The 24,983-nt window shown below is 39.4% G+C and overlaps 1 protein-coding gene across 5 annotated transcripts in view; it reads right to left on the bottom strand.

Annotated features, from left to right (window-relative positions):
• The window catches only part of SEPTIN7 (septin 7), a 120,972-nt gene extending 100,423 nt beyond the window's left edge, over positions 1 to 20,549 (bottom strand). Inside the window, exons 1-2 of one of the 5 annotated variants that reach the window (XM_045495298.1) lie at positions 20,338 to 20,549; positions 18,873 to 18,874 (exon numbers count right to left, since the gene is read on the bottom strand). In XM_045495298.1, the coding sequence (XP_045351254.1) occupies positions 18,873 to 18,874; positions 20,338 to 20,398 (63 nt within the window). In that variant the 5' untranslated portion in view covers positions 20,399 to 20,549. Of the gene's footprint in view, positions 1 to 6,556; positions 6,562 to 14,471; positions 14,474 to 18,679; positions 18,777 to 18,872; positions 18,875 to 20,212; positions 20,253 to 20,337 lie in introns of those variants that run through there. The other 4 variants (XM_045495297.1, XM_045495299.1, XM_045495296.1 and 1 more) reach the window with 4 other exon arrangements.
• Positions 20,550 to 24,983: the final 4,434 nt, after the last annotated feature.

Genomic DNA, 24,983 nt, shown 5'->3' with positions numbered 1-24,983 from the left:
AGCACTTGGCAAAAATTCAACATCCTTTCATGATAAACACACTTAACAAACTAGGCATAAAAGGGAATTTCCTCAAACTCATAACACACATCTAAGAAAAACCCACAGTGAACATCATACTTAGTGGTGAAGGACTAAATGCTTTCACTCTTCAGGAACAATACAATGATGTCTAGTGCCACTTCTACTCAACACTGTTCTGGAGGTTCAAGCCAAGGCACTTGGCAAGAAAAATAAAAGCCATCCCAATTGGAAAGGAAGAAGTAAAACTATTTCTACTTACAAATGATACGATCTTATAAATAAAATACCTTAGCGAATCCACTAAAACACACACATACACACGTGTGCACATGCACGTGCGCAAATACACTCACAAAGTTGCAGGAAACAAGATGAATATACAAACACCAATTACATTTTCATACACTAGCAAAAACCAACCCAAAATGACACTTAAAAAAAAATCCATTTGTAATACCATCAAAAATAAAAACAGGAATAAATCTAACAAAAGAGCAAATATTACACAATGAAAATTGTAAAACATTGTTCAAAAAAACTAAAGGTCTAAGTAAATGAAAAGTATCCTGCATTCATAGATAAGACAATTTGTTCAGAAGGCAATACTCTACAAATTCAAGGCCAAGACTATCAAAGTCCCAGTTGGTTTCTTCCTAGAAAATGACAAACTAATCCTCTAATTCATGTGGAAATTCAAAAGAGACTGGATAGCCAAACAATCTGGAAACAAAACAAAGCTAGAGGTACCACACTTCCTAGTTCCAAAACTCATTTACATGGTTATAGTCATCAAAACAGCATGGTACAACTATAAGGACAGGCACACAAATCAATGGACTACAACTGACAGTCCAGAAATACACTCTTACATTTTTGGTCAACTATTCTTCTACAAGTTGCTAAGGCAACTTAATGGAGGAAGAACAGTTTTTTCAACAAAAGATGCTACTAGGACTACTGGATATTCACATACAAAAGAATGAAACTGGATACCCACCTCACACCATATACAAAAGTTAATTCAAAATGGATCAGGGAAGCCTGGGTGGCTCAATCAGTTAAGCATCTGACTCTAGATTTTGGCTCAGATCATGATCTTGCAGTTGATGGGACTGAGCCCTGCATTGGGCTCTGTGCTGACAGTGCAGAGCCTGCTTAGGATTCTCTCTCTCATCTCCCACCCCTCCCCCCTCAAAATAAATAAACATTTTTTAAAAACGAAAATGGATCAAAGACCTAAATGTAAGATCAAGATCCATAAAACTCTTAGAAGAAAACAGTCATAAATCTTCATGACCTTGAATTAGGAATGGTTTGTTAATAATAAAAAAATAAATAAAAAGACAACCTGATTAAAAATTGGGTAAAGCACTCAAAAAGACATTCTTCCAAAGAAGATATACAAGTTGCCAATAAGCACTCAAAAAAGATGCTTAATATCATGAGCCATTAGAGAAATGCTTTGGCAGAGACTGGCAGTTCCTCAAAAAGTTAAACATACAGTTACCTGATGACCCAGCATTTCCATTCCTAGGTATACATCCAAGAGAAGTGGAAGCGTTAAGTCCACACAACAACTTGTACTTAAATATTCACAGCAGCTTTATTCACAACAGCCAAAAAGTAGAAAGAACCCAAATCCCCATCAATTTTTGAATGGATGAACAAAATGTGGTATTATCTATATAATGAAATATTACTCAAAAATAAAAAGGAAACAAAGTACTAATATATGCTACAACATGGATGCATCTTGAAAGCATCATGCTAAGTGAAAGAAGCTAATCACAAAACACCAAGTACTGTATGATTCCATTTGTATGAAATGCCCACAATAGGCAAATCTATAAAGATGGAAAATAGATCAGTGGTTGCCAAAACCCGGGAAGTGAAGCAAATGCAGTAGTAATTGCTAATAGGTACATGGTTTCTTTTGGGGTTGATGAAAATGTCCTAAAAGTAGATAGCAGGATTCCTGCACAACTCTCTGAATATACCAAAACAACAGAACTGTACAATATAAAGGGGTGAACTTTAGTGGCACATGTGAATTGTATCTTAATAAAGCTGTTAGAGGGGGCGTCTGGGTGGCGCAGTTGGTTAAGCGTCCGACTTCAGCCAGGTCATGATCTCGCGCTCCGTGAGTTCGAGCCCCGCGTCGGGCTCTGGGCTGATGGCTCAGAGCCTGGAGCCTGTTTCCGATTCTGTGTCTCCCTCTGTCTCTGCCCCTCCCCCGTTCACGCTCTGTCTCTCTCTGTCCCAAAAATAAATAAACGTTGGAAAAAAAAAAAAATTAAAAATAAATAAATAAATAAATGAAGCTGTTAGAGAACCAGGTATGCAGTGTCTACAATATACTACCTTTCATATGTAACTTGTTTATCTCTTTCTTACATGTATCTCATTTGTGCAAAAAGATAGGAAGAAACTAAACTGGAAACTAATGACATTGGTTACACATACAAGTGGATGGGAAAGTGACAGGGGAAATGAGAATAGGGTAAAAGGGATGAGAGGTGAGACATACTCACGAGATACTTCTCGACATACTGTTTATTATAGAGTTGACTATTAACACCATAGTAATGTTTCACATATCCCAATAAAAAATAATCCAAATGAGCAAAGATAAGAGATGAGCTCAAAATGGAAACAGTAACAAATGAAACTGTATTTCAAATGAATAACATAACTTCACTGAACATGGTGAGAAAGAAAAGAACACAAGTTAATTTTAGAAAACAATATTCTGACTGTATAGTTTAAGACTAAAGTTAAAAAGAAGCATACACAAAGACTACAGTCAAGTAAGCAAATATATCTATAAAGTAATTATGAAAATACAGTTACAAATACACCAGAATCAAATACATAATAAATTGTGGATGAGAGCCAGGTTTTTCACTGTTGAAGAAAGGAGTTACAAATAAGGAAAAGAAAAAAGCTAGACTGAACCTTGTGTTAATGCACTGGTACTGGTTTATCAATACTAATTCCTCATTTTTTAATACACACACACACACACACACACACACACACACACATATTTACACACACATAGGTACGTATGAATACGGATGTTTAGGTGTATATAAATATACAATTTCCTAGACCTATCTGCTTGAAACACCTAGAAGCAATGACATCCTAATAGCACTGAAAACTTTCAGTGCTCAGAAGTTGGTTTCTAAACACCATTCTCAAATAAAAAAAAACAAGACTCCTTGGAGAAGTGATTGATTCAAGGGCTTAGGTAGGAAAATACAAGATCAACCAGAGAGTAAGGAAATGCTCCCCAAAACTGATAAGGCATGCTGAAAGGACGAATAGGAGCCAGACCGAAAGAGCTCCCAATGGTCAAATCCAGGACAATTTGAGCAATGAAACTGATAAAATTAATTTCCTTTGTTCATACCAATATTAATAAATAACTGAATAAATAAACATGAGACAAAATAGTTGTTTCTTACAAAAGAATTCCAATTAAAAATGTAGTAACATGAAAACAAAATCATAGTAGGGCTAACTGTACAATAATAATTGTGACAAACAAAAATTATTGACAGTGGATAAAAACTATGAGAAACAAAGGACTAGTTTAACAAAGGACCAGTATCTAAAATATACAAGTCAATTAAGACAAATAACCCAACTTAAAAATGGACCAAAGCTTTCAACAGACCCCCAAAGATCTATGGTTAGCAAATAAGCACTTAAGACCTAGACAATCATGAGTCATTACGAAAATGCAAATTAAAATCACAATGAGGTATCTCTACAATTCTACTAGAATGGCTAGAATTAATAAAAGTGACCATCCCAAGTGTTGCTGAGTATGTGAAGTAACTAGAGTTCTTATACACTGTTGATGGGCACATAAAATGTTACAACTATATTGGGAAATAGCTTGACAATTTCTTTAAAAGTTAAGCATAGATATATCTATGACTTAACCTATGGACTTAGCCAAGCAAAATGTGCCACCATCATTACAGTTTTTTTAAAAGTCTACAAGAAAAAAAAAAAAGCCAAAAAGAAAATATATCAAATTTTAATATAGGCGGCATTCTGCAAATTAGACTTGGAAGTAATTTGGTTTCATACAATCTTCTATCTTCCAAGTTATTATTAAAGAACTTAAAGCATTTCCATTAAAACAAAAAGCAAAAGGATCACACAGAAAGAAAATGAAGGGGCGCCTGGTGGCACAGTCGGTTAAGCGTCCGACTTCAGCCAGGTCACGATCTCGCGCTCCGTGAGTTCGAGCCCCGCGTCGGGCTCTGGGCTGATGGCTCAGAGCCTGGAGCCTGTTTCCGATTCTGTGTCTCCCTCTCTCTCTGCCCCTCCCCCGTTCATGCTCTGTCTCTCTCTGTCCCAAAAAAAATAAATAAACGTTGAAAAAAAAAATTTTTTTTTTAAATAAAAAATTAAAAAAAAAAAAAGAAAATGAAGTAATGTTAACCACAACTCAGTACGGGTTTTTCTTTTTTATAATGTTTATTTATTTTTGAAGGAGAGAGAAAGACACAGCATGAGCAGGGGAGGGGCAGAGAGAGCTGGAGACACAGAATCCAAAGCAGGCTCCAGGCTCTGAGCTGTCAGCACAGAGCCCGACAAGAGGCTCAAATTCACAAACTGTGAGATCATGACCTGAGCCGAAGTTGGACGCTTAACCAATTGAGCCACCCAGGCGCCCCAGTATGGATTTTTCTTAATAGGTTAAGTCATATGTTCTTTATTTTCCATTTCTGACAAGTTCATTAGACTGCAAAGGAAGAAATCATAGGCGTGAATTCTCACAAGATTTCAATCATGATGTGAACATGAGCAAGACAGAAAAAAAAAGGTTGGAATACTAAAATAAGGTGGATTAATAGCTGACTAGATGTATGTCAACTTCAGCATAATTATACACCACAAGGATCCATCCTTAATTAAACCCAGATAACATTATTCTACACAAAAACATAAAAGATATGCTTGTCAAACCTGGGGATGATAAACGCAGAGAAAGATAAATACTTTATCTGACACACTCAAAATCTAAATGAAATTAATATAGAAATACTTGGATACAAACCATGTCATTTTTCCCCACCCCAAACTGGAATTTCAGATTAATTCAGAACTATAAAACATGACCACAAATGTAGTATGAGGTAGAACACATTTCGCCTATCAACCAACAATCTCCTCTTAAAAAAAAAAGCATTGAAGAAGCAAGATAAAACAATAGCACAAGAAGCAAAGACAGAAACATCTTAGCTGACATTATGCCCATAGGTCAATAAGAAACTAAAGGCACCCTAAAAAGTAATTTAACTTTAGGCCTCATTAACAGACTTATATAGCATGTAAAAAAAAAAAGATAGATTTATTCTGATCTATAATTTTAAGATCACATGATACTAAGTTCCTGGTATCACCAGAGATATGGACAAAATGAAGAAAGTTTAGAAGGGAGTAATAACAATGGTTGGAGAGATACAACCCCTGTCATACAAACGTTAAAAAAAAAAAAAAATGTGAAGACAAATTCCTTACAAAAGACTCAGAGAAAGTTGTGTCCAGACTGTTAATAATAATATTAAAAAGAGAAACTAGGGGCGCTTGGGTGGCTCAGTTAGTTGGGTTGTCTGACTTCGGCTCAGTTCATGATCTCACGGTCCATGAGTTCGAGCCCCATGTCAGGCTCTGTGCTGACCGCTCAGAGCCTGGAGCCTGTTTCAGATTCTGTGTCTCCCTCTCTCCTGACCCTCCCCCACTCACACTCTGTCTCTCTCAAAAATAAACATTATAAAAATTTAAAAAAAAAAGAAATTAGATTTGTCTTTTTGATCTCAAGGAGTAAATGAGAACTTCTGAATACAAATATCAAAGATAGACTTCAGATATACACAAAAATAGAAGAAAAAATTAATAGTGACAGCTATTCAAAGATGCAATATGCATCCTCAGAAGGTAGTGGGTTTTAGGGGCGCTTGGGTGGCTCAGTCGGGTGGGCGTCTAACTTTGGCTGGGGTCATGATCTCTCAGTTCGTGAGTTTGAGCCCTGCTTTGGGCTCTGTGCTGACAGCTTGGAGCCTGGAGCCTGCTTCAGATTCTGTGTCTCCCTCTCTCTGCCCCTCTCCCAATCATGCTCTCTCTCTCTCTCTCTCAAAAATGGATGAACATGTAAAAAAAATTTTTTTTTAAAGAAGGTAGTGGATTTTTAACACAGGCTAGACCAGCTCTATCCATTAGAAATACAACACAAGCCACACATGCAATTTAAAATTTTCTAGTAGCCACATTTAAAAAGCAAAAAGAAACAAGTAACAATAATATTTTTAACTCAATATACTCAAAACATGTTAACCTGCGATCAATATAAAAATTACAGTGACATTTTATATTCTTTTTTTCAAAGTCTTTTCAATATCGTCTGTGTATTGTACCCTCATACCAAATCTCAAGTCAGACTAAGACACATTTCAAGTGCTCAAGAGCCATTCTGTTCATGGTTACAGTACTGGACAGGGCAGAGTTAGACAGCTACTTGACAGGTATACTGCAGGGGAAAGGAGAGCACTTTCTGCATAATTAAATGACTTTATACATCTTCCAATCCTGAGATCTTGTAAAAATATGAAAGGAATAACACAAGAAGGATTAAAAACATACCCAAAATTTTCAAAGGATTAATTTAGTTCATTTTAATGTCACTACTGTGCCTTACACACTTATGACACACATACACACAAACTCTCTACTTTGAACATACAGCAGTTTCATCAAAGAATTCAAATTATTTCTAGTATGTATCTCCCAAACTAGCTTCTTAAAGACATCAAAGCCATTTTTTTGTCAGAATATCTAATCCCATGACTCATAAAATGTTTAACTGATACTCATCATAGCACTGCTTGCCTAATAAAATGAAATCAACACAAAGATTATCTTTCTAAAAAATTTTTCTATCGTTTACCTACATTACAACACCACATAGGAAAATAAAAATTCCATTCTTGTTATGGACTGAATTGTGTTCATGTGTTGAATCCTTATCTACATTTGAAGACAGGGCATTTAAAGAGGTAATCAAGGGGCACATGGGTGGCTCAGTTGGTTAAGCATCTGACTTTGGCTCAGGTCATGATGTCACCGTGCATGGGTTCAAGCCCCGAGTGCTGACAGCTCAGAGCCTGGAGCCTGCTTTGGATTCTCCGTCTCCCTCTCTCTGTCCCTCACTTGCTCACACTCGGTCTCTCTCTCTCTCTCAAAAACTAAACATTAAAAAAAAAAATTTAATAGAAAATAAAGACGTAATCAAGGTTAAAGAAGGTCCTAAGAGTAGGGCCTCAAATCACAAAGGACTGGTGTCCTTATAAAAAGAGGAAGAGACATCTGAGATATCTCTCTCTCCACTTGTGTACAGAGGAAAGGCCATGTGGAGACATACTGGGAAGGCAGCTGACTGCAAGCCAGGAAGAACCCTCAAAAGAAACCAAACCTACTGGCACCTTGACCTTGGACTTACTTCCAGCCTCCAGAACTGTGAGAAAATAAAAGTCTGTTGTTTAAGCCACCCAATTTGTGGTATTCACCCAATCTGTGGTATGGCAGCCCTAGCAGAGTAATATAGTTCCTAAGAAAATACTTTAAAAAAAAACTGTATTGCAAACCAAGTTATATTAATTACTGTTTCATTCATCAATAAATTATGATAAATGTATATAGTTTTATATATAAACTATAAATTTAGTTTATAAATTTACTCTAAAACCAAAGATCTGAAAAGCCTGCTTTATTGAGCTACCAAAGTAACCAAAATAATTTGATACCTCAAAACTCCAAATTCTAATTTTAACCCATAACCAAGGCTTTCAATTTATATTTCATTATAAAAAATATTCTACTCAATATCAGCACTATGCACAATAAAGCTAGAGATCGGTAGGTGGCTCAAAAAGCATGCCATATGGAGCGCCTCGGTGGCTCAGTCGGTTAAGCATCCAACTCTTGGTATCGGCTCAGGTCACGATTTCACAGTTCATGAGATCAAACCCTGACAGGGCTCCATGCTGATGATCCAGAGTCTGCTTGGGACTTTCTCTCTCCCTCTCTCTCTGCCCCTCCCCTGCTCACATGCTGTCTCTCTCAAAATAAATAAACTTAAAAAAAAAAAAAAAAAAAAGCACGTCACACATGGCAATACTGCTATACTACCCCACCAATAAACTCTGTAATATTAAAAAGGAACAGTAACTAACCAATAATACATAAAAAAATTGACTGTGCTGTTACCAAAAGAGTAATCTTCTAGGAGTTCAAGGAAAAGGAAAGATCATCAAAGGCTTAGATAATTGGGAAAAATCTGCCTGAATAGGTAGTTTTGAGCTGGGCCTTCCTTAATGGATGGATGGTACTTCAAGGAAGGTAAGAACAGCATAAGCAGGGGCAAAAATACAAAGAATATGACTCAATCTGAGTAGAAGAAAAAAGCCCAACCAAGTAAACCCTAAAATAATTGTCTAAGTTTTTAATGAGGGAGCAATAGTATAAATACAGCTAGAAACCTGAATTCCATTATCTGCTGTAACTTAGAACTACACACTGGTGAGTAAGTTACATAACTTTTCTGAGCCTTAAACCAGGATAATGTCATTATAAAGTTATTGTAACGTATATATGAAATATTTGGCACCTCACACATAATAAGTATAATAAATGATAGTTATTATAGTGGTTGTGCAATAGATGACAGCTATTATTAAAGTCTCTGGACTTTTATGTTGCAAGTAAGTGATTTCTAAACTTGGCTGAAAACTGAAGCATCTGGGGAGCTTGATAAAAACAGATACCTGGGCCTAAGCCTAAAGTAGGGAATAAGAATCTTGCTGATGATCTGTTAAATGGAATCCACTAATGACCAACTATACTTAGAACACCCATCCTTCAATTAAAAAACAATGGAGGGGCGCCTGGGTGGCTCAGCCAGTCAAGTGTCCAATTCCTGGCTTAGGCTCAGGTCATGATGTCAGGGTTCTGGGATCAAGCCCTGTGTCAGGCTCTGTGCTGACAACATGGAACCTGCTTGGGATTCTTTCTCTCTCTGCCCCTCCCCTGTTTGCATATGCAGGGTCTCTCTCAAAAATAAAAAGAAACTTAAAAAAAAAAAAAAAAGAGCAATAGAATCTCCCCCCAGCCCTCCTAAAAACTTTCAACAAGATTCCAATAAAGATGTGTGCGTTAAGCATAAAACTCCTCCCTTATTCCCTTACTCCTGGCCAGCACTAATGTTGACAGTGCATTTATCTCATACAACATGTTGCATTTGTATGCTTGTGGTGTTATTTCTGCATTTCCTCCTGTTGACCAAATATTTAACTTCCAAAATGTTAGGGGCTACAACTTTTCAGCAAGTCTAAAATTATTCCAGGATTTCAAAAAAAAAAAAAAGAAAAAGAAAAGAAAAGAAAATTACATCTTTTTAACAGCATAGCACGAAGGTCAAACACAAACTTAAGTATTTTTGATGGATCTGCTTATCAGCTAAGTCATTCCAGTTATTTTTTTAGCACAAAACTGAATTAAGCATCTCATAAAGTAACTCCTAATTCTAATTATGACTTTTATATTCTTATACAAATCCTAAGACAAGATCCTAGTTCTATCTAGGATCACTAGTTTCATCTCTTCATGCCAAGTTCTCATGTTTCCAAATTTACACTACAGAAATGTTCACCTCATTCACTTCTCAGGAACGAGAAAACAGACATCAAGCCATCCTGCCTTCTGAGCAATTACAGTCTTTGCAAATTATACAGTGACCATATGAAGAATGTTTGCAGTCCTTTTCTATTTGCACATTATTTTTTACACATCCATGGAAGAATCATTTCTACTCAAATGTATTTCCTTTTCACTCAGCTATCAATCCTATAGAACATAACTAGGAACCAGAAATGGAAATCTAACTCAATACTTGATAGCAGACTTTCAATAAAGAAATAAACCGAGAAATAAAAACTGAGCAACTAAAACACAGATTTGTAACAGCAAACTAGATAGCTACAAACTTCAAGGACAGACTGGGGCACCTGGGACCTGGGTGGGTCAGTCGGTTAAGCATTCGACTTCGGCTCAGGTCGTGATCTCACAGTTGGTGAGTGGTGCTAGCCACGCATGGAGTTCTGTGCTGACAGCTGGGAGCCCAGAGCCTGCTTCAGATTCTGTGTCCCCAACCCCCCCCCGCCCCTCCCCCACTCATGCTCGCTCTCTCTCTCAAAAATAAATAAAACATTAAAAATAAAAACAAAAAAAGATAAAACAAAAATGATTCACATAATGCATTATTCAATAGCCCCATAAGTCACAGCATAAACCCAAATATTCCTGATGGTGATTTTAACAAGTTCGGTATATTCTACTGAAAGTAGGGAAGCTAATCAGTTTAAATATCTCTCTTTAGTAATATAAGAAATGTAAATGAAAACCAGTTTAAGGTGCTAAACTAACAAATACCCTAGAACCCTAGGAAAATAACAAGGGAAGGCAGAAAGTTTGTTTAAAGATATTCTTTAAAATACCACTTACAAATCTAAAATATGGAAACTGAAAAATGCCTCAAAATAATGAAATGGCTAAGCAAATTAGGATATCAACATTGGAACACTATGTGCACATTAAAATAATCTGCATATAGATTAATACACCAAAAACTATATTAAATATTAAGTGAATAATACCATGACTTTGTAATAAAATTTAAGAGTTTACAGAGTAGTACTTTTACATATATTGCCTCATACTATATAATTCACATCAGAGGTTATCAGCTCTGACTATTCATCAAAATTACCTGAAATACTTAAAATGCAAATTTCTGGGGCCCACCTGATACTTAGGGAATTAATAGGCTTCTGAGTATGCTAAGCACTGGAAAGATTTTCAATGCCTGACCAGGGTTAAGAACCACTAACCACTAATACACCACTAATTACAACCATGAAAAAAAATATGTAATTAAGAAAGAACACAAATTAACTTTCAGTGATTGAAATAATTTAATGACTTTTTCCCCCTCCTGGTTAATTTGTTTAAATTAATCATAAAAGCAACTAAGTATATCTGTTACACTTTTTAAAATTAAAAATGGTTTAAAGTGTTGACATTTGAAGATATATTCATTACTAAAATATATTCATTTGCTACATGTAACAAATCAGGTATTAATTACGCTGATTGCTTAAATAATAGTATAAACAGAAAGCACTTCAACAGATGTTATCTCCTCTTACAAAAATAATGACCTCATCCAAAGTATTTACAGTAGTCTCTAAAGTTAACAATACATACCAAAATCTTCCTCAAAAAGAAAAAAAAAGCACTTCAATTACAATCTCAATGGACAACTTGAACATATAAAGATAAAAAATGTTATTCATGTGAAGAGCTACCAGCATGACCCTCAGTGTGTAACAACTACTGCTATAAAACGTATCAGTTAAAATTTTAAATAGTATCTTAGCACTACTTAAGAAATTGGTAACCTCGGTCTAACTTTGAAGGACACTGAAATTTCACACAAATGATGTTATTCCAATTTCCTTCAATTCTGCTCACCAAACCACAATTACTAAGTCTTAAAAAAACGTATTACCAACAAATTTACTGACCAAACTTACAGTACAGCTTTTGTTCAATATGGTAGATTCAGTTAGTAAATGTAAAAATTCAAAGCACAAATAAATTCACAATAATCTTTTCCATCCTAGGTGTCTCTCCTAGTATTGAGACTGCCAGACATGCAAACTTAAATGTTTTCCAGGCCTCTCACTTTCATGTTTTAAATTATGTATTTCGAGATAGGATACCTACTAATCAACCATTTACTCAAGCTCAGATACTCTGGATTCATTACTCCCCACTTATATCCTCTCACATACCATGCAACCATATCCTACACTTCATGCTCTTTGCCACTACTCTAGTTCTGTCCTTTATCTTTTAGTCCTAGGACCTCCCACAATTTGCTGGCCCCGCCTTGGTGTTCTATCTATCCCTACTGGAATTATCATCATGATGCTCATGGTTACCATTCTTTCCCTTTTAAAATCCTTCAATAAAAAAGATATTTTTAATCTTCAGCACAGAACACCAGATCTCTGCTTATCTCATAAACTACCATGAGTTCTCAGCCTAGAGTAAGTATCCTTCCTCCTCCTCTGCCTAATTACTCCTTTCTACCTTTAAAGATTTACCTTTTCCAATTTAGAAAGGGTATCTTGCTCTGTACTTTCACTGTATACTCTACAAATTTGTAAGTCACAGCATAAATGATTTACTAAGTAAATGCCAGGTAGGGAATACAAAAATGAACAAAACACAGTCCTTGACTTTAAGAAACTTAAAAATGAAGGCAGAAAAGTATATAGTCAATTGCCATATAGTTTTGTTTTTTTTTAAGCTAACATCTGCTCAATATGTGAGGCTAAGGACTTGAGACGTTATTATCTCATTTAATTCTCATTTAATTATCCAGTAACTTTATGATTCCCACTTTACAAAGAAGGAAACAAAAAAATTCTGTTATTTGTCCAAGGTTCAGGTGAGCTTTAGAAATGTGAATCCAGGGGCGCCTGGGTGGCGCAGTCGGTTAAGCGTCCGACTTCAGCCAGGTCACGATCTCGCGCTCCGTGAGTTCGAGCCCCGCGTCGGGCTCTGGGCTGATGGCTCAGAGCCTGGAGCCTGTTTCCGATTCTGTGTCTCCCTCTCTCTCTGCCCCTCCCCCGTTCATGCTCTGTCTCTCTCTGTCCCCAAAAAAATAAATAAACGTTGAAAAAAAAAAATTAAAAAAAAAAAAAAAAAGAAATGTGAATCCAGGTCTGACTCCAGAACCTAAGCTCTTAATCACCATGCCTTCAGTTTCTACTGTCACAGCATTTAACTCAGTATCCCCGGTGCACACCACATAGCACAAGATGTGTTTGCTTGTTGAATGAATTTGAGTGTTGAAGTACTAGGCTCGTAATGACTTAACGTCAATACTACCACTTTAGCTGATAATGTCTCATGTCAAAGGGTTCAACAGCTCTGAGATACTAACAAATGTGAAATAATCAATGTCTCAAGTAACTCACGTTATGGTTTATAATAGCAAAATACTGAAAATGAATGTCTTATCAGAAAGGGACATGTTAAACAAATCACAGCCTATCCATATAATGGAATTATATAGCCGTATAAAAGAATAAGGATGATCTTCATACACTGATATGGAATAACCTAAAATACACTAAGTGGGAAAAATTAAAAGGTGAGGAAGAATGTGTGTCTGATGTTACCATGGGTGACGAAGGTAGGAACATGTTTTTTGCTTGTATATGTCACCAACTTTAGCAGAAAAAACGAATGACTTAAATAGGTTGCCTTAGGAGTAGGAAAGTGGGTTACTTGGGGATAGGAGTAGAAAGATTTCACTACAGAGCTCTTTTTAACCTTTTGAATTTTTAACCAAGTGATTGTATTACCTATTTCACAAATACAAACTCCTCCAAAGAATGAAAAGCATTTTCAGAAATGAGAACAAAATACTATGTAAAATCTATAAGGCTATGGGCCATAGCTTTCTTGATTGCTACTATTTTGCAGTGCCTGACACATGTTGGCAGCCAAGTATTTGTTACACCAACGAAGTTCACAAAACTCCCAAACTGCCACTGCAGGAATATTTCAAATATATTTTACAAAGAAAGTAAAACTGGAAAAAAATGGTTTTAATTTTTCCAAAAAACAGTCAGGGCCTTATGCCAGGCCTACGGTTTATGAAACTCCAGAAGACTACCACAATCTATATGCTTTTAAAAGTACTAAGATGATCATTTTACTATTGTTTCATGTTTTCTTCACATTTCAAACCTTTCACAATAAAGAAGTTAGGGGGAGGGGCGCCTGGGTGGCTCAGTCGGTTAAGCATCCGACTTCGGCTCAGGTCGTGATCTCGCAGTCCGTGAGTTCGAGCCCCACGTTGGGCTCTGTGCTGACAGCTCGGAGCCTAGAGCCTGTTTCAGATTCTGTGTCTCCCTCTCTCTGACCCTCCCCCATTCATGCTCTGTCTCCCTCTGTCTCAAAAATAAATAAAGGTTAAAAAAAAAAATTTTTTTAAAAAAGGGGGGGAAAAGACTTTAAAATAATTCTGAGAAAAAGCACTTTAAATGAATCCACTGCATATGAATTATATCTCATTAAAGCTATTTCTTTAAAAAAACTTTTTTTTAATTCACCTATGCATATTAGAAATCAGATCAGTGATTACACCGAGCAGTAGAGAATAACTGCACAAGGGCATAAGAAACTCTGGGGTGGAACACCGGGGTGGCTCAGTCAGTTGGGTGTCCAACTTCAGCTCAGGTCATGATCTCGCAGTTCATGAGTTTGAGCCCCATGTCAAGCTCTGTACTGACAGCTCAGAGCTTGAAGCCTGCTTCAGATTCTGTGTCTCCCTCTCTCTCTGCCCCTCCCCGCTCACACTCTGTCTTTCTTGCTCTCAAAAATAATAAACATTAAAAAAAAGAAAAAGAAAAAGAAAAACTCTGGGGTGATGCAAATGTCCTTCATCTTGACTGGAATAAAAGCCACAAGGTGTATATATTTACCAAAATTCATTGAACACTTAAAATCTGTGCATTTTATTGTATGAAACCTATACCTCAATAAAGTTACTTAGTTCAGAAAACATTTAAAAGTGCAGATTCTTGGGCCCCTCTTAGAGATGTGGATCACTGGGTCTGTGGTGGGAACCAGTCAATCTGCATTTTTTTTTATAAATTTATTTTTAATGTTTATTTATTTTTGATACAGAGAGCAAGCAGGGGAGGGGCAGAGGGAGAGGGAGACACAGAATCCGAAGCAGGCTCTGAGCTGTCAGCACAGGGCCCAATGTGGGGCTCGAACTCACAAACTGTGAGATCATGACCTGAGCCGAAGACACCCAACCGACTGAGTCACTCAGGTGTCCGTGCATTTTTAACAAGAGGCTGTGGCTGACCTCACCCTAGGTGATTCTGATCCCTAATGTAAGATCCTAATTCCTATGGTGAAAGCTCTACAAGGAATAATTATGGACTAGATGGCTAAGAAAGACTTCTTCCTTCTCCATCTCCTATGATCCCTCAATGGCTTCTCCATCAACCTCGTTCAGTGGTTCTCAATCTGGGGTCATTCTCCTCCCCTATCCTGTGACATTTGGCAAGGTCTGCAACATTTTTTGGTCACAACTGGGGAAGTGGTATTGGCATCTAGTGGGCAGTGGACAGGGATGCTGGTAAACACTGTACAATGCACAGGACAGTCCCCCAAACAAAGAAGTATAAAACTCTAAATTACAACAGTGCCAATATGAAATTCTGACCTGGAGCCTTGCCTCTCAAATGAACTCAGTTGTGGCCCCAGAGGTAAACAGAAGAGATTAAACATGTGACCTCTTCAGGAGAGTCAGCAGAGTCCATTTTTACTTCCAGATTGGTGGGTAAGGAGAGAGAAATCCTCTTTACCACTGCATATAAAGCAAACAAAATGCAAATGTCACATGAATAAATTTTTTAAAAATTCAAAACAATGTGAGCAGGAGTAGCTTCAGGCTTTACTCCCCAACCTCAAGGGATGCTTATTTACTCTCCTCAGCCTGCAAGCACTTTTGAAGTTAAGAAACACTTGCCTAGGGGCACATGGGTGGCTCAGTCAGCTAAGTGTCTGACTTCAGCTCAGGTCATGATCTCACAGTCTGTGAGTCTGAGCCCCACATTGGGCTCTCTGCTGTCAGTGCACAGCCTGCTTTGGATCCTGTCTCCCTCTCTCTCTGCCCCTTCCCTGCTTGCACATGCACATTCTATCTCAAAAATAATAAACACGGGGGCGCCTAGGTGGCTCAGTCAGTTGAGCGTCTGACTCGGCTCAGGTCATGATCTCGCAGTTCGTGAGTTCAAGCCCTGCGTCAGGCTCTGTGCTGACAGCGCAGAGCCTGGAGCCTGCTTCGGATTCTATGTCTCCCTCTCTCTGCCCCTTTCCCATTCATGCTCTCTCTCTGTCTCTCAAAAGAGTGAATAAACGTTAAAAAAAAATAAAAAATAAATAAGCATCAAAGAAAAAAAAAGAAACACTTGCCTAAAATACGGTACATAAACTTTAGAATGACAAGCAAAACCTCATCTTTGGCTACCTTCACAAAGACTTTTAGGGCTATTTATTATAGCAACCTGGTCCAATCCAGGGCTATTCAAAGTATGGTCTGCGAACCAGTGAGCCAGTCTTAACTGTTTATCAGTTTACATCAGAGAAGTATAGAAACTGGGAGGACAGAAAGGGAAATTTTTATAGCAGAATAATTTTATGTCTGTTGGGTTGAATAAAAAATTGGGACTTGTACTTCCCCTTTTTATTTCATCTTCATTTTAAAAAATTTTGCTGTACTTTTCACAATGATATCAGTCAATAGGGGACTGGAAATTTTAAAAGGAAAGAAAGAAAAGGTCATTCATCAGTTTGAAAAACACTAATCTAACCATATCTTAACTGATACACCTAGTAAGTGGCAACGCCAGGATTTAAACCCGTGTCTGCCTGACACCAAAGCCCATACACTTAATCATTACACTATATTTCTCTGTTGTTATTACTTTGAACTCAAATCCCTATATGTAGTCCCTACCTCTGGAGAGCTGGACTGCACTAGGCACAAATCAAAAGGACTTTATGTCTGGCCCAAGGCTTTCAACACTGAAAGCAAACCAAACTGCCTCCTTGGCTCCTTTCCCCAGGCTCACACTCAAACTTGGCTCTCTTGATTTCTGATAATGCAAATGGACAAAACAATATGTATATTTTTCCCTAAGGCCTAGAGCAGTCACTAAAGGATAATATCTTCTTTTGGGACCCATCCTGGTTTCTATCTGGCTCTGAGAGAGGACATCCTCTCAAGGAGAAGGAGGTCCCAGATCTCTCAAACCACACTCCATGTATAGAGTACAGAATAAATGAATCCAAAATAAGAAAAAGCCACAAGGACTTAATAGCATTTAAAGTCTTCCCTTCTCAGACCAAGACCTCCACACTCTGCCATAATGTTTAAAGACCTTCGACTTGACTCATCCATACTACACATCCTCCATGTGCTTTCCTAATTTTTTTCCACAGTTTTTTCCAATTAAAAAAATTTTTTTATGTTTTTATTCATTTTTGAGAGACAGACAGAGACAGGGCGTGAGCAGGGGAGGGGAAGAGAGAGAGACAGAGACAGAATCAGAAGGAGGCTCCAGGCTCTAAGCTATCAGCACAGAGCCGGATGCAGAGCTTGAAATCATGAACGGTGAGATCATGACCTGAGCCCAAGTCGGACGCTTAACCAACTGAGCCGTCCAGGTGCCCCTTGACAATTCTTTTTTTTTTTTTTTTTTAATTTTTTTTTTCAACGTTTATTTATTTTGGGGACAGAGAGAGACAGAGCATGAACGGGGGAGGGGCAGAGAGAGACAGGGAGACACAGAATCTGAAACAGGCTCCAGGCTCTGAGCCATCAGCCCAGAGCCTGACGCGGGGCTCGAACTCACGGACCGCGAGATGGTGACCTGGCTGAAGTCGGACGCTTAACCGACTGCGCCACCCAGGCGCCCCGACAATTCTTAATAAAAATGTTATAACCCAACCTAATGTACAATATGTATAAAAAAAAATTAACACCCCCAAAATCCATACTAATTGCAATGTACTATTTTCTCTTTTCATTTTTTAAAAATTATTAGTAGAAATCCACAAAATGGATTTCAAGACCCATTAATAGGCCTCAACCTGCAGTCTGCAAAACACTGCTTTTAGAGACCAACAGTCTCTAACAGTATGCTCTCATCTGGCAAGCCCAACCCATAATCATGCTACCTTAAAATTCTACTCAAAAACACATTTTTTCCTACATCAGTGTCATAGTACAATAAATGTAATATCATTTACAGTCCAAATTTAGTTACGGGGAAAACACACACACACACACACACACACACACAAGATTTTGTCTCAAAATTTAGTAAAATACATAACATAAGTTAAAAACTTTCAAACTCTTGTCAAAAATTGAAAAGAGCTTATTAGCTCAAAATGTAAAACATGGTTTTAAGCTGGTAGTTGTCACAAAATATTTCACTGGCAAATCCCAGAATAGAATATATACTGAATATATATATTATCAAATTACACAAAGTCTGAAACCAGCCTGCTCTTCACTATCTTCACTCTGACTGGTCTTGTCATCTGACCACCCCCCATTATTGAGACCTTGGAAACCACAGATCTAACTCTTTCTCCTACCTACCCACGTGTGTGTGTGTGTGTTGTCATTAACCCATCACAATTGCTCTAACGTCTGTCAGGAGTCCTACCTTGTGTTAGGCTAGCTCAGAAGTTCTGGCATAGACTTACTTATTTCTATGGGAAAATGCACAAATACAAAAACTTTTGAAACATAATCTATCGATAACCCTACCTTTCATGTAGTTAATGCACTGAATGCCTTATCTCCAAACCAAAACCAGAAACCAAAAATTCTTAACCAAATACAAAAATATAATGCCCTTTCTGTAAATTAAAATCTACTTGACATAAACATAAAATAAATCTCCATCACCAGTTATGAGCTTCAAGTCTGTAAGCCTCAGGGGGTATGCGATATTTTTAATAACTGTATTAACAGGACCTGGCTCCACCATGTTGTCCCACCACAGAAGGACGCAATGCTATCATACAAACCATCTATGTAGCTTTCACATTTATTTCATAGCTCCACTCAACCCCATCTCCTCTAGCCCCACCCACTGAACAGCTGGGTGGGATGAAAGATTGTTTCCTGCCCTCCCCCCTGCCCCTTCACTAGCTATTTGGGAGGAATAGGGTTCCAGGCAGCAGTAACTAGCTTAGTAATTGTTTTTATCCTGCTAAGGCACCATCCTGCAGTCTATCAAGATCATAAATTTCGTCCATCCCTGTACACTTGATGCCTAAAAAGTTTCCTCCTCAACTTGCTTACATACTTGGTGAGAGGGAGATGAACTCAAGGGCACTCAGAAAGGTATTCTTACATTCCATCAAAATAATAAAGCCAGAAGAAATCTTAAAGTTTAACTATAACCATAAATTCGCCAAAATAAGTTATTTCAGTAACCAAGCGAACACCTGGACGTCACAAATTCCTTCCCTACACTACAAAAACAAAACAAAACAAAAAAACAAAAAAGAAAAACAAAAAACCCAGGTTTGAAACAGGACACTTTCAAAATGTAACTTAGCAAATGGAAACGTATTAGAAAAATCTCAGTTGCTTATTTCCTACTATACACACAGCATGGAATGGAACTCAGGAGTGGAAAATGTGAATGAAATGGCCTTGTTCTTTTTCCAATACGTTGGGGAGGAAAGGAAATGAAAGGGTTTCTGAAGAGAATAACTAAGAACAGTGAAATATTTTCAAAAATTAATTTCCTTAAACATCACCAGTATTTCCAACTCCCCTCCCTTCTCCAGCGACCCTTCCCACCCTTCCCACTCCTCGGGGGGGCGCCCTTCCCTGGCGTTCTTTTCCCCTTTTTCCTAAAAATTGGGTCCAAACCAGACTCCTTAGCCTCCGCACTCAAGCCTCGCCCGCCATCCACTGGCCTTCGGGGCCGCGCCGGGGGAAAGGAAACCCCGAGAGACGAGGAGGAGGAGCGAGGAGGCGACGCGGTTGCTGGAGCCTCTGCAGCCGCCGCCGCCTCCACCGCAGCTTCAGCCTGGTGCATCCTTCTTCCTCCCTCCCCGCCGCCGCCCTCCCGGGCCGGCCCACACAGCACCCTCACCGGGGCGCGCACACACGTCCCCACCCTCCTCGCCAGCCCCACTCCCCCACGAGGGGAGCTCCGCCGCGGGTGCAACGGCCGCCGACGGGAGGAAACAGGGCCGCGGGAAGCCGGCGGGCCAGGCGAAGACGACCCTACTCGGGCCGCTCTGGCGGGGCGAGCGAGGCCGCGGCTCACGTCTCTCGGCTCCCCTGGCCCGCCCGCCGCGGCACAGGAAATACCGCCGCCTCGGCTCTCTTCACATTCAATTCAAACTGTCACCGCCGCTTTCTCCCCTCCCCCCGGGCGCGCCGTCGCCGCGCCCCGGGCCCGCAGTCGGCCCACCCCACCTCCTCCGGCCGCTGCTCCCTGCATCGCCTCAGGGCGTTACCCCAGTTCGGTCTGGCGGCCGCAGAGCCCCCCCCAAGTCTGGAGCCGACGACCTGAGTCGCGGCGGCCCAAAGCTGAGACTCACCCATGGTGCTGCTGTTGACGCTCCTCTCCTCAGCAGCAGCGGATCTCGCACTGACCGACATCCCCTCCCCCCTCCGCGACCAGCCCGGGCGCAGCGCAGCCCGCCGATTCTCCAAAGCCGCCTACGCCGGTTCCGCGGCGTAGCCGCCCGGCGTCGCTGCCCCGCTTACGCAGGCGACAGCGGGCGGACTCCTCCACTGGCTCTCGCCCGAATCCCGCTCCCTCCTCCGCCCCCGCCCCTTCAGACAAGGCTTCCGGGCCTAGCCGACGCCAGTTTCGATCTCGCGAGAGTACTCCCTCACCTCCCCGCCGCCTCTCTCCATTTCGAACATGACTTCATTGGCATCACTGCTCTTTTGCTGCTCAAGTTTAGCCGCCATGTTTAAATTGGCGGGATTTGGCACCTCCGGGGTCGTGGATAGTCGGGCCTCTGTGCGTGTTCCTGCAACACTGCTTCTGAGGTTAAACTGCGTTACGTTTCTCGGTGAAAAGCCCGGGGACGATGAGAGGGAGTGACCGGTGGGCTGCGAGGGTGGGGTTTTGCCCGATTTAAAGATGGCCTCTGTCAGTGCCGCCCCGCTCAGTTTCACGTCAGGTTTTGGAGCTGCGGAAGCCGCCTGGTTGGCCTTAGGGCCTTCTTACGGAGTTGGCGTAAAGCAAAGAGGCACCCCTGGAAGAGGCCAGATTGGGAATCCGCGCTTGGGGCGGGAGCCGCGTCCAAATCTCCACTCCCAGATAACGACCTGGCGGCATTGTGGGTGCGAGTGGAGAGACACTTCGAGGCAGGTGTCTGTGTCTTCATCCATCCCTGTGTCCTAGCTTCCAGGACTCTCGGGGTGGAAAGCGAGATTAGGTCCTGGTTGCCCCCACATTCCCTTGGCGCTGTCACTTTCCCTGGCACAGCGAAGAGGTCGCCTGCTGCAGCTTCCGCTGCGGACTCCCCACAGTTACACTCGTGTTAGCTCACCTTGTTGGTTACCGATTCGCCCCTGGTGGAGCTCCACTCTGATTAAGGAAATGAATGGACACACGGGAAGCTATTAGGCGACAGATGAAGAGTAATTAAGTACTAAAAGTGTGTAGTTTCATACTGTAGCAGTGAATGTCGTTTGGTCACTGGAGCCTGCCGCCAAATGCTTAGTAGTCAAAGTAGTCTCACTTTGCCCAGAACAGCCTATGGTCGTTTGTACCTTTCTTGAAAGTTAATGTCTGTCTTCGCTGTAGAGTTCATGAACATTATCTTTCCTGCTAAATTGTATGTTAAGGGATCATATACATTTAATATAGAATATTACATAATACAGAATACGTATGTAATATATAATTATCCTGAACCCGCGCAAGAATGTTGATAGCAGCATTGCTTTTTTAGTGCAACAATTTAAATGTCGACTTACAGGAGAATGGATGAATAAGTTGCATTAGTGGACAAACTGACATACACGGAATATTAAAAAATGGAAATTAGTAAACCAATGCTACTGGTGTTCATTTAAAGTTCATTAACATAATGTTGACCCAAAAAAGCAAGTTGCAGAAAGATTTATATGGTACGTCATAAAAGTTTAAAAACAAAAAACTGAGATCAAATTGGGAAAATCATGTAGGGAAATGATAGATGTATTCAGAATAGTGGTTAGTTCCTGAGAAGAAGAGAAGGGAATGTAACAGGGAGGATTCACTCTTATCTATAATGTTTTATTTTCTGCCAAAGGTAATCTGTTGAAAATGTGGCAAAACCTTAAAGCTTAGGTGAAGGATACACGAGTATTAAATTGTAACTGTTTTCTGCACTCTTCTGTATATTTGAAATGTTTCCAAGTATTTTTTTATGAAGGAAATTTTATCCAAAGAAACACCTTATTTTGTGTCTTGGTATCTACTGTTTCCTCAGCCTCCACTTGTACTGAATTGCTCATAACGTCTGTTAACAACTCATCTGCCCAACCAATCATTGTGTTAATTTTCTGAAACTTCAAAAGGGCATTTTACTTGGGGAAATTTCATTAAATTTCTACTTTGAAAAGGAACTAAGTATTGCTGGAAGTTTAAACCTGTGGCCTCTGAAGACAGACTGCCTGGCTTCTAATCTCCATGCTACCATTTACTATGGATATACCCAAGGACAGTTTACTTAACCTTTCTGTAATCTAGTTCCCTCTGCTATAAATGGGAATAATACTTACCTAATGGGGTTTTTGTGAAAGTTAAATATGCCCAGTCCATAGTAAATACTTAGTAAATGTTATTTATTATATACAGCTCATTTTAAAATATAAAATTATCTTGTATAATATTGTTTAATATAATCTAACAGTCTATAACAAAGTCTTTGCTTCCCATCTCTATTGATATATTTATTTGGGGGGGGGGGTCTCTTAATGGAAATGAAATTTTGTTATTTTGCTCTCTGAAGTGGATAAATTCTCTATATAAATAATAAGTAGTTTGCCTGAGGTTTGTTCATGCTCTCCTACAAACTGCACCCCATGCAATAATAGCTTCACTACTTTCCATTGAAAATTATGTGGAAGACTATATAGGCAATGAGATGATGACAACCTATGGAATTTTATCCATAAGGAATTCTCATAGTGTTGTAAATTGTGTGTGTGTGTGTGTATGTGCATGCATGTGCACACATATATTATGAATCTCATGTTGGGGGTGGAGAGAGTAAGAGAATTATAATAGTTTTATAGTCTCTACTGCACTGTCCACAGTATTACATTTGTTAATAAAATGTAGTCTAGACCTTAACCTGATTCAGAATCATCTTTTAAAAACTGATCCGAAACTCTGGATAGACTGTAGAGATTGTTTTTGCTACATATTTACAGTGTCCAACCTCAAACGAGCCTTCAACTTTGCCAAACAATACTTGCTTCCTTAGTTAGCCCTCTTTTTCCACAAGAACCACTTAGATTTTCTCCATTGTTTTCAAATCATCACCCTCATTTATTATCAGCAAAAAATAAAGCCCATCAGAGAGGAAATCCAATGACTTTCTACTCCCATATTCAGAAGCCTACCTGCATCCACACTCATCCTTTACAAACATCACAAGAGATCAGGTGTCCCCCAAACCTGAAGCACACATTTCTACACATATCCTCTCTCTTCATGCCTATTCTCTGGATTCTGTCTCCTACCTTCCCAGGAACTTCACTCAATGAATTATTTATTCAATATGCTTCTGAGTTTTGTCCCTACTGCTCCACTGAAATTCTCAACAGGGTCACTAACAACTTCTTTATTCAATTCAGGGGACCCTTTTATCTGTTTTTTTTTTCCACACAATTTTTAAAAATGTTAGTTCCAGTATAATTAACATACAGTGTTATATTAATTTTATGTGTACTATATGGTGATTGATCAGTTCTATACATTACTCAGGGATCATCATAAGTGTGCTCTTAATCCTCTTTATGTATTTCACCCATTCCCCACCCTCTACCCCTCTGGTAACTATCAGTTTGTTAAGAGCCTGTTTTTTGGTTTATCTCTTTTTTCTTCATTTGTTTTGTTTCTTAAATTCCACATATGAGTGAAGTCATGTACTACTTGTCTTTCTCTAACTTCTTATTTCACTTTGTATTATACTCTCTAGATCCCATCCATGTTGTTGCAAATAGCAATATCTCATTCTTAATGGCCGAGTAATATTCCAATGTGTGCATATGCCACATCTTTTTTTTTCTAATGTTTATTTATTTTTGAGAGTCAGAGAGATAGAGTGTGAATGGGGAGAGGTGGAGAGAGAGGGAGACACAGAATCCAAAGCAGGCTCCAGGCCCTGAGCCATCAGCACAGAGCCTGATATGGGGCTCGAACTCATGAACCATGAGATCATGACCTGAGCTGGAGTCAGACACTTAACCAACTGAGTCACCCAGGCACCCCTATGCCATATCTTGTTTATCCATTCATCTATTGATGGACATTTGGGCTGCTTCCATAATTTGGCTATTGTGAATAATGGTGCAATAAATATAAATTTGAAAACCGTTTTCAAATTAGTGTTTTCATATTCTTTGGGAAAATACCCAGTAGTGGAATTACTGGATCATATGGTAGTTCTATTTTTTTTACTTAAAGTCCATTTATTTATTTTTGAGAGAGAGAGAGAGAGCACATGAGTAGGGGAGGGGCAGAAAGAGGAGGGAGAGAGGATCTGAAGTAGGCTCTGTGCTGACAGCAGAGAGCCCAATGCAGGGCTCAAACTCACAAACTGTGAGATCATGACCTGGGCCAAAGTCAGAAGCTTAACTGACTGAGCCAGCTAGGTGCCCCGTTCTATTTTTAATTTTTCGAGGAACCCCCATACTGTCTACCACAGTGGCTGCACCAGTTTGCATTTCCACCAACAGTATGTTTGAGGGTTCCTTTTTCCAGAGGACTTTTTTCTTATTTTACTTGACATGTCTGCAACGTTTGATACTAGTAACCATGGCCTGCCACCTTTACATCCTTTGATTTGTGAAACCCACTTACCTAGCTTTCCTTCTGGATCTCTGGCTTCTTTATTTTACCTTCTAGGACTTCCATCTTCTGCCTGTCACTTAAATGTCCACGTACCTCAAAGTTGTGCCCTGGTCAGTTTCTTCCTATCCCACTTTATATACTATGATGATGTCATACACTTCC

The sequence above is a fragment of the Leopardus geoffroyi genome, chromosome A2 (assembly GCF_018350155.1).
Source record: "Leopardus geoffroyi isolate Oge1 chromosome A2, O.geoffroyi_Oge1_pat1.0, whole genome shotgun sequence".
NCBI classification, from domain to species: domain Eukaryota; kingdom Metazoa; phylum Chordata; class Mammalia; order Carnivora; family Felidae; genus Leopardus; species Leopardus geoffroyi.
Note: the sequence above shows the minus strand (reverse complement) of the source record. Positions and strands in the feature narration are given on the sequence as shown.